Source organism: Prunus persica, chromosome G6 (assembly GCF_000346465.2).
Source record: "Prunus persica cultivar Lovell chromosome G6, Prunus_persica_NCBIv2, whole genome shotgun sequence".
In the NCBI taxonomy this organism is placed as follows: domain Eukaryota; kingdom Viridiplantae; phylum Streptophyta; class Magnoliopsida; order Rosales; family Rosaceae; genus Prunus; species Prunus persica.
The window spans coordinates 24,114,986-24,125,627 of record NC_034014.1 but is presented as its reverse complement, the minus strand read 5'-3'; the positions used below and the strand labels follow the sequence as shown (position 1 = coordinate 24,125,627).

At 37.8% G+C, this 10,642-nt stretch overlaps 2 protein-coding genes across 2 annotated transcripts; one reads left to right on the top strand and one right to left on the bottom strand.

Annotated features, from left to right (window-relative positions):
• LOC18772434 (pentatricopeptide repeat-containing protein At5g02830, chloroplastic) lies at positions 4-5,500 on the bottom strand. Its single transcript, XM_020565442.1, has 13 exons — positions 4,573-5,500; positions 4,151-4,238; positions 3,730-3,934; positions 3,229-3,336; positions 2,886-3,050; positions 2,418-2,724; positions 2,141-2,325; positions 1,627-1,692; positions 1,413-1,493; positions 1,144-1,241; positions 861-1,071; positions 668-728; positions 4-489 (listed from the first exon to the last, which is right to left on the bottom strand). Exons 1-13 carry the CDS (start codon positions 5,126-5,128, stop codon positions 152-154), a joined length of 2,469 nt encoding a protein of 822 aa, XP_020421031.1. The 5' UTR covers positions 5,129-5,500; the 3' UTR covers positions 4-151.
• Positions 6,102-8,867, top strand: LOC18774773 (zinc finger CCCH domain-containing protein 11). The gene is made up of 8 exons (XM_007205397.2): positions 6,102-6,383; positions 6,718-6,802; positions 6,909-7,049; positions 7,158-7,246; positions 7,391-7,579; positions 7,704-7,834; positions 7,932-8,034; positions 8,325-8,867. The coding sequence occupies exons 1-8, from the start codon at positions 6,213-6,215 to the stop codon at positions 8,472-8,474; spliced, it is 1,059 nt and encodes a 352-aa protein (XP_007205459.1). The 5' UTR covers positions 6,102-6,212; the 3' UTR covers positions 8,475-8,867.

Below are 10,642 nucleotides of genomic sequence, written 5' to 3'. Positions count from 1 at the left end.
ACATAAGGAAAATTGCTTTATTTTCATTGCCCTTTTGTATATAATTTACATGTGACACCAGTACGATACAGGCTTATTCCATGTTAAAGTATACATGAGGAAAAATAATTATCGACTATTTAGTAGCATGTACAAATTACGGATGAAGCAGTCACCTTCTAGGAGCACTTCTTCTCCGCAGCCAATGTTGCAGTGATCCCCTGGTTACCTTTAGCCTTTCTAAAGCCACGGGTCTTCGCGTGGAATAGATCAACTCTGCGGGTAGTTCATCCCTCCCTGACATTTCATCTAAATCTTGATCTGAATCAGTAGTGTTCCCTCGTTCTATTGTAGTATCAAGTCCAACTTTAGCTCCTGCTGCAAGAACCTTGAGCCCCAATTCATCCTGCAGAAGTTTGGTTATTGCATCTTTTACCTCTAAATTTTGTGTGGTTGAGCCTCCATCAACCTCACCTACGACGATCAGCATGTCATCTTTTACAGAATGTCCTGTAACCATCCGCATGAAAGTTAGAAACTCTGGATCCTAAGCTTCTTCTTCCTTTTCTCATTTGCTTATGTATTTTAAATCTGATTTTACCCTATCTTAAATATGTTTGAATAAATGGCTTCTCAAATAAGATAAAGGCATCTGAAATGAATGCCTCGTAAAACAATATGTTCATACCTAAAGTATAGTTCTCTTTGATCATTCGTAGAACTGCAAGAACAACGATCCGAGCTTCAACCTGTTAAAAAGAGGATATTAGCATGAGAAAAAATGGGATAAAAAGTACGCAGACACAATCGCATAATAATAAGTTCACCGAGACTGGTATTCTCAAAACATGTAGAATATAAACTGGCTGGTTGAAGAATACCTTCGTCAGTCCTTGAAGGTCCACTGCTAAGGTCTCAGCAATATGCGTTTGCAAGTGTTCTGCAACTTTTTCAAGCAGCAGACTTCCGGGTCTCCCGATGTCAGTTTTGTTGCATGAACTAAACTCTTCTTGTTTGGCGTTGCTGTCTTGTATAACTCCTTCACACCACTCCTCAATCAGTTGCTCGAGGTAATAATCATTAGATTTGTAACTGCAAAGTAAATGCGTAATTAGTCAAATGTAGATGTCCATGAGAAACTAAATATATACTGATAATATATACCCTGCTTTCCGCATATCCTGGTATATAGCCAGGCATTGTTGTACTTCGCTTACAGAACCATATCTGCTGCGAGCCCTCAGAAGTGTATTATATGTCACCTGGAAAAAGAAAATAAATATAATTTTAAAATCTGGATTTACAAGTTGAATTGATCGAGAATGCCTTTATAAGCAGAATCATGACTTGGTAGTTATATGGAATTATTTGTAATTCATGCGAATGTGTTAAGATTTATAATCTGAAATTATAACCATTAATTATTGACTCACCAAATTTGGGTGTATCTGATACTTTTTCATTTCTCCAAACAGTGACAATGCTAGCTCCAAATTTTCATTTTCCACACAGACCTATGAACCAAAGGATATGTTGCATCAACATCTAGGGAAAATAAATAATGCAATTTTGCAGCTAATTAAGCATAGGTGGGAAGAGCAGTGGTTACAAAACAAGATCAATAGTGAATCAGGAAAGCTTTTAAACCTTGATAGCTGTTGTATATGCAACAACATCAGGTTTCATCCCAGCTGCACGCATATTTTTCAGAATCTGCACTGAAATAAAAATTTATTAATGTTTTCCTTGAACTTGCAGCTTCATCAAGATTTTGCACAATGACATCAAGAAAAGGTGGAGCCAAAAACACAAAATTATGTTAATCTCTAAAGAAAAGTTTTCATTTATTTATCACAAGAAAATAGGATTATTCTCAGTTCATTTCCCTGACACTTGATTCACTGATGCTAGGTTAAAAGTTTTTGACCTCCAAGAAAGTAATGAGTTTCAGTGGCAACGTCAGAAAACTTCCTGATGTATGAAGTGCAAGATATGATTACAAATTTGTACATTATCCGAATTTAACCAGTGATAACCATAACTTTTCAAAGGACATTTACCTGGAGTTTTGGTTCTGAAAAACTATGTAGGCCGAACGAAAATTTGAACAATGATGCAAACAGAACTATCAAAGATTAAGTTAACCAAATTTATGTCTTACCTGCAAGGCACCCTCAACATTTCCTGAGCCTCCACAGATATCAGCCAAAATTGACCAGCTTATTTGATTAGGATAAAGACCTACTGCTCTCATCTCATCCAATAATGCTTTTGCATGGTAGTAGTCAGTACCACAGGCCTTCATCAAAGTATTGTACGTTGTAGTTGTGGGTTTAAAAGAAAGCCCTTTAGCAAAGTTTAGATGACATCAGATTAGAAGTGGTACGGCATAGTGGTAATCCAATGTACATAAGTAAGCTCCACTCAAACTGCTATACCTTTGTACTTTTTGCCAAAAGTCTCCTGGACTTTAGTGCTCTTCAAAGACTGGAAAAGGCGAAAAGCCCTATCATACTGGTTAGCCTCAACACAAGCATGTAGAAGGATGTTAAAACACTGTGAATTAGGTTCAGAGCCAGCCAGAAGCATCTCTTCAAACAATTGGATTGCCTTCTCAACAATACCTGCATTTGCACAGGCACTGATCAATGACGACCATGTAACTGTATTAGGCGTAACACCTGCTGATAGCATGTCTTCTTTGACGTTTAGAGCCATGTGCCACAATTTTGCATCTGCAAAGACCTGGATAATTGGTCATCAGTTATGTACATAGTAAAGTGCCTCACTACATGGAAATTCATTGCTACTAAGTACGAATTGAAGCAAAATAGGGTCCATATATATGTCTGCATATTACTATCAAAAGCAAAAATATAATAACTCATAAGCAAATTCATATTTACCTTTACAATAGTGCTGTATGTGAAGACATCCAATTTCAACACTCCTGTTGATTCCAAATGCTGGACTTCGCTGTAAATATCTTGTGCCAAATCAACTCGTCCAGCAAGACAGCATGCCTTCAAAAGGATATTATAGCATGCCATATCTGCTCTGACACCAAGATTCTAGACAAGGAAAATAAATAGATTTAGATAGTTGTAGCTTGATCATTAGAAACCAATTATGCATTTAAACTGATTGCCACATGCAAAACATAGTGCCAAAATTGATCTATTGAGTAACATTGAAAGAAAAATATTATGTGTGCAGTAGTATGAAAGAGAGAGACAGAGAGAGCATTACTTGCATACTCTTGTATACATGAAATGTGTAGTTCAAGTCATGTGCGTTCACATTCATGAGACTGTTGAAAACATAAATATTCGGGGTAACCTTCTGTTTGAGCAAGTCCTGCAGCAAAAATAATCCGGAAAGAAGATCCCGAGTTTAATCCTCATGACTGCATTAAAGTTATGGAAATGTCTAAGGATTTATTTTGGCAATGTATATGGCGATGATTTCTGTTTTGTGTTTTTACTAGGGAGTGAGGAGATGAAGATAAAAGAGAAAATGAAGAAAAATAGATAAGATATTTTATAAAACAAAAATTAAAAGCAATAATAACTTTTAAATTTTAGTTTGAAGGAAAATGCTCCATTTTCCGTATGCCACCCAATAGAGCTCATAATGAAAACAGAGATATTTAAAAACTCAGTTCCGAGCTATAGGAAAGTTCATTAGTATCTGAAAACCGAATCAAGAAAAACAGTAGCAAACAACAAAGACAGTCAGGGTGGTATATACCTCATAGATGTACCTAGATTTCATGTAGTCTTTGCAGAGACCACATACATCAATTATTGTACGGTAGACATACATATTTGAACCATTCAAATTTTCCTTGGATGCTTCATATGCTGCCAAAGCAGGCTCCAACGCCTTTCTCTTTCCAAATTCATATATAATGTTACAGAATAATATATGCGCATGTGGAAAAATACAAGCATACCTGCAAAATGTGATAACCAAAGCATAAATAGTGACTAATGAAGAAAACAATGAAGACTGAGTGCAACCGAAACATAAACTGAGACTATAATGAAGAAAATTGCATTACAGAAGAACAAGAAAAAAGTTCTCACTTAAAAGAACATGTCTGACTGAGCAATGCAGAACAGATAAGACAAACCCTCAGACCAACTCATAAGAGAACAGTCAAATATACCTTATGGCCAATTTTGGGCAACATTTATCAACACAAAGTTTGATAACTTCAGATGGCTCCAGCAGTTCTTTGATTGGGAAACGATAACCTGAACCAAGTATTATCTGTTACAAATCCAAGGAGTCTCAAATTCTCTACCATGGCTCATCACATTATTATTCTTCCAAGACTGAAATTCTCATGAAACATTAGATTCTTCCTCTCCCATTCACATAACAACAAACTAAGGATCAAATTTTTAACATTTTCGACAGCCCTTTATCTAAAACCCAACTGAAAATGCCTAAGGGAAGTAAAAATCTTCTTAGTTGGGTTACTTCACCATTTCTCCAACCATTTAAAATCTTTGAACATAAATCAGGACTGGACTACAAATTAGTACAATGCAGGTTTATATCGCAATAAATTGAACAAAAAATTACCTGCAAGAGCCTCCATGAGCTCAACAAGTTCCTGCACTTGCTTACATTTCAAAAGCCGGCTACACTGCCTTCCCAGCAACTCCATAGCGTACCCATCAAACAGCTTCAATGGCGGAACCCCAAGCTCGTTAACTTTCCCCAACACCTCAACGACACTCCGGACTTTTCCCTCTTTCAAAAGCCCCGAAATGCCCTTCGCCACAAGCTCAAGCTTGAGCGCTGCTGTGAACTCGGAGCCTCGGACACCCGAAAGCACGACGCTTTCGACAACCATAGCGAAATCTTGGAACTTGCCGTCTCTGGCGAGCTTGGAGGCGAGGTCGGCGAAGTAGCTGAGGTGCGTTTTGGTGGGGTCCCATCGGACGGCGAAGAGGGGAGGGGGGCGGGAATGGAGGGTGGAGATTGGAGGAGAGGATTTGGAGGGAGATAGCTTGGGAAGTGATAAGGGTTTGTCTTTGTAGGGTTTGGTGGAGTGGTTGCTGCCGTGGGGATTTGGAAGAGTGGCAATGGAAGATGAAGAAGAAGCAGAGTAGCCAAGGATGATGAACTCTCTCATTCCTTGAGCTAAGGCCGAAACCGTTGTGTGTGTGGTTTTTTTTTTTTTTTTTTTTTTTTTGGTTGGGATGGGGTTTTATATGGGTTTTTGAGGATTGGATTTGAAAGGCCGGTATTTTTGTGGGGGATTTCGTCAATTTAAACGGATTTTCAAAGGCCATGGGATGATTCTATTTGAACCATTGAACTTGGCTAGATACACCTTAGAAAAAATTGCTTTTTTTTTTCTTATTTAAAGTTTAAATTTATAGAGAAATTATTATATGATATTTTTCATAATTTAATGCAAGGTTAGAGTGCAATGAAAGGAAGGTTAACCGAGGTTGGAGGTCTTTTCTTAATGTGTAATTCTACAACCATCAATATTAATGACGCTTAATTTTTGTTTTGAAAGTCATATATAAATATAATAGATTAAGCAATTTGTTTTATTGTTAAATAAATACACATAACAAGCTAAACAATAGTAAACAATTTTTGACCTCTTCGTTGTGCTTATAATTACTTTGGTACTTTTATTCAACTTGCATATTAGCTACATTATATAGATATGTTTTGGAGGTCCAATTCCTCTACAATTTTTTGAGAATTTTTACACGTTAATCCTTCTGAAAGTCATGACATTAATCCAGAAAGAGTGAAATAATAGCTTTTATCAACATATTGCAATGGTTCGATCCCTCTATTTCAAAGAAAAGTAGTGCTAGAATCGGTGGCCCATGCAAATCCAAAAAAAAAACGTTATTTGGTATGCTATAGTAAAGAAACGACTTGTAGTTTATTTCCCCTCAATGTCAATAGACCAACATTTTTCGCGCCTAACTACCACGTGGCGCCAATTTGGCGAAAAGCGGGAGAATTACACAAGGGTAGACCCACCAGCTCCACAATAAGCCTGCACGTTGAGTACTTCCAGGGGTAAATCAGGAAATATACATAGGCGCAAGCTTCTGGACCGTCTCGTCCAAATTCCTTAACCAGATTACCAGACCGGTGTCAGCGACATCATTTCGGAATCAGACGGAGGAGATCAACAAAAAGGTTTTCCGAAATTTCGGAAGTGAAATATTTGATGCCGATGAGAGATGCCGCCGAAGCAGCAATCGAAGGCCGATTTGGCGAAGAAGCAGAAGATCGTAGAGGACAAGACCTTCGGGCTCAAGAACAAGAACAAGAGCAAGAATGTCCAGAAGTACGTTCAGACCCTCAAGCAGTCCGTCCAGCCCCAATCCGATCCTTCTAAGACCGCTGCTAAGGTTCCAAGTCTCCATCTTTTCTTTCTTTGATTAATATTTATTCGATTGATTGGCTGATTAACTTGATTTATTTTTCAAATTTTAGAAGGGAAAAAAAAAAAAAAAAGGAAACTTGATTTTGTTTTTCTTGTTTTGATCAATACAAGGGAAATTTAGTTAAGAATTAGAAAACAGATTTTGGATTCAGCACCAAAATTTAGAATTTTCATGGTCATGATAAATTTTTCATCTTACATAGATGAGTTTGAGACTTTGGCTGCTTTTAAATGGTAAAGTATCTATTTTGCTTCATAAATGAGAGAAATTTTGTTGGTGAGACTTGTATTATTTACAGAAAAAGAAGGAAGAAGATAAGGCTAAGGACAAGGAGCTGAATGAATTATTTAAGGTTGCTGTTAGTCAACCAAAAGTACCAGTTGGTAAGTGATTGTGTTCCCTATTTAATGACCAATTGATTGACGTTTTTGATGCGTATGTCTTGTTGAAACTTAGATATGATATAATGTTTAATGGGTATGTGTTTAGGTGTTGATCCCAAGTCTATACTATGCGAGTTTTATAAAGCGGGGCAGTGTGCAAAAGGTTTCAAGTGCAAGTTCTCCCATGATTTGAATGTTCAGAGGAAAGGAGAAAAGATTGATATTTACAGTGATAAACGTGATCACGGTACCGTATAGGAACTCTACTTTACTGTGATGCTTGATTTATAATGCAATTTTTTTTTCTTCTTTTTGTTTGTTTTGTTTTTGAGTTTGATTTTTTTATATATATAAGACACGATGGAGGAATGGGATCAAGAGACTTTGGAGAAGGTGGTGGAATCAAAGAAAAATGAATACCAGCAGAACAAACCGACTGATATTGTAAGTTATCTCCAGGGCAGTCTGTACAATATGCTTTCAAGTTCTCAGCTTCATACATGCTTATTGAATATAGATGTTCGAACCATCAATGTGCTTTGTAGACTTCTAAATGAATTTTTGTTTTGTTTTTGGATATATGTGCAGGTTTGTAAATATTTTCTGGAAGCAGTGGAGAAGAAACAATATGGTTGGTTTTGGGTCTGCCCCAATGGTGGTAAAAATTGCCATTACAGACATGCTCTTCCTCCAGGATATGTTTTAAAGTCTCAGATGAAGGCTCTATTAGAGGAAGAGGCTGAAAAAATACCGATTGAGGAGGAGATCGAAAATCAGGTTATTTGAACAAGCCTTTACGTCAAGTCATAGCATTTACATTTAAATTGTCTAAAGGAATTGCGGTTTGTCATTGGTATCTTCCTTATATTTTTCACCTAACCAATTAGCTGTTTGATTTTAGCGTGCTAAAGTGACGACTTCAACTCCTATGACTACTGAGTTGTTCATGCAATGGAAGAAGAAAAAGATGGCAGAAAGAGATGCCGGTTTGGCGGCAGAAATGGCAGAGCGGGCTAAAAATGACCGTATGAGGTGTGTTCTCTTTCCCACATTCTCCAATTTGTGTTCACCTCGACCAGTTACTAACTTTTTGGATATTGTTTACTGATTGTGTGTCCCTCCCTTGCAGTGGCCGTGAGCTATTTTTGTCAGATTCTAGCCTATTTGTGGACGATGTTGAGGCACATGAGAAGTACCAAAGAGATCAAGAACCTCCAGTTGCTGAACAGAAGGTTAGGTTTATTTTCTAATTTTTATGGTGATGAACAGATGGTTAGTTTTCACTTATTAGTTGTCACCCCCATTTTTCCCCATCTCATAACTGTATAACTGGATATAGTGTTATAAGATAGAAGTGCATGTGCCTGCTAAAGCTAAAGATTACTGTTTCTATGTTATTGTCCATGAATGCCTGTGAGGAGTTCAGGTTGCTTTTCCATGGCATGCTAATATGTGACTAGTACTGAACAGAGTGGACTATATGTTAATTGTTTCACTCGTATTTTATTTGTTTCAACTTCAGGTCAGTGCCAATTCTAACAGAGATAGGCTTGGCGGTGGTGCCAAAGTTACCAATGATGATGATGACGACGAACTGGACATAGATGAGTTAAACGAGTTAGAAGCAAGCTTATCTAAGGTAACAATTCAGGAGCCGGACACTGCTGCTTAATCCAAGAGAGGCAATCTAAAGTCTGCATCCATTTTTGAGTGGATTCGTTGTTATGGACTGTAAACTTATGGCCCCCTCAATGATGGCAACCTCTCTGATGTTCCCCAAAAGGTTATAAAGTTCACCCATAATTGATCATACTGTCCTTACGGATCATTAGGTGCTTTTGTGTAATATCTACTTTTCCATGTAGGATTGTCCCATCCTTGAGGACATAAAAATAATCGTTGACCTGTAATTTACCTGAGCATCATAGGATGCAAGTGGTGTCTCCTTTCAGTTTATGCTATTTTAGTTAACGATGTCAAAGCATGTAAGCAACGTTTCACTTGAGATTATGCTAGTCAAGTGCTAGGTCTTGTGCTGCCAGATGCTCGGTACTAATCTCCCTTATGTGGTGATTGTTGTGCAAAAACTCCTTTTGATCTTGTTCTCAATGGACTCTGTAACAAACCTCCACAACTCACAAGGATGAATGAAACACTCACACACAAAAAAAAAAAAAAAAAAAGCAAGCATACAAGTAACATAGAATTTTATAGAGGTTCAGCAATTTGCCAATGTTTTCTTGGTGCTTTCCTTTAGAAAATTCACTAATGAAAGAATATATTACAACCTTGATTTACAAAGAAACCCCCTTACAACTTTATTCTCTCCCCAAGCTTTCTTCTCTCTCACCCCTCTGCTCAAACCCTTGATGCTCTTGTTAATTCTCTCAGTTTTCCCTCTTGGTTTCTAGACTTACAAGACTCCAACTCTCAGCTCCCCATTTGGCTGATTGCTCTCTCCTAAAGTTGTATTCTCTGCCCTTCCTACTTAAATAGACAAGTAGGGAGCTTCTCTTCAGCTGCTACCTCACCTTGCCAACCACCCTCATCGATGTCTTGTGCTGAAAAGTCTTTACATCATCCACCTTTGTCTTGTGTTGAGAAGTCTTCACACCAGCCACTTTCATTAATGTTATTGGGATGGGAAGCCTCCACATTAATGCCTTGGCTGCTACAAAACACTAGCTGCACATATTCATTGCATTTGGATGTCTAGCTGCTCCTATCAATACCTTAGATGTCCAGCCACCCCTGTTCATGCTTGGGATAGTAAGTCATGCACCTAGAGCTACAACAACATGCTGGAAGTCACACCTAGAGCTATTACAAATCAGTTCCCTTACCAAACTAATTTCTAACCCCTAAAATAAATAGATTTCCGACAAACTCATTGACTTTGGGGTTACAAAACTATTTGGAATGAGAACTGAAAACATGTGGAAAACCATGCCAAAACTAAAGAAAAAACGCATGCATGATAATTGGACGTGCTCCGGCAATTTCCAACAGTCTGTTTGTCAATTGCGTTCTTTCTTCTGCATCTTAGGTGAGCCAATTTTATCAACAGTGATATTGTTGCTTGTTCGGCTTCATTTGGTCTCAACAAGCAAGAACGCCGGCGAGTGAATCATAAAGTTCATAAAGTTTCACCACCGGATCCACCATGACGGATTAATCCTCTTGGACGTGAATTACATGTTACTTTGAGAGGTTATAAGTTTCACTATAAACGGATGAGCCTTAACTCCAATAGGAAAAAACATACTCTTGCGTCCACGGCAAGGGTTGGACTTTCACCCTCCGGTCTCTCTAAACCCTCGTCCTTCTTTGAGCAAAGAAAGAAACAAAATCAAGAATCTGTTATATGGTTCCACAAAGATTAAGCAATCAGCGTTTTGTGTCGGCTAAAGTGACCAACAAAGGGATATATAAATCCAAATAACCGTGTGAAATGATGTGTAAATCCAAACAACCCTGCCTAACATAAAGTTGTTCCGTAGCCATTAAGGGAACCAACACACATCTCTCACTCTTTTGTGTTCCATCTGAGCCTAACATGTCGCATCAAATGTGAGGTAAAGACAGCTTTGCAAAAATCCAACAATTAACATGATAATAAATTACCAAGATACTTGTTAAGTGCATAATCATTTTGTTTTTGTACACTAGCAAGGACATATTGATACAAGCCCTGCATCAGCAGCATGACGCCATGAAAATGTGAAACAGAGAGCTTTATTGGGTTCATGAACCTTCTGAGGGGGTAGAGGGAGGGAGGGATCAATGATCATTTGAAGGACCAATTTATACGTGTTCATTTTCTAGCATTGCAGAATTAAA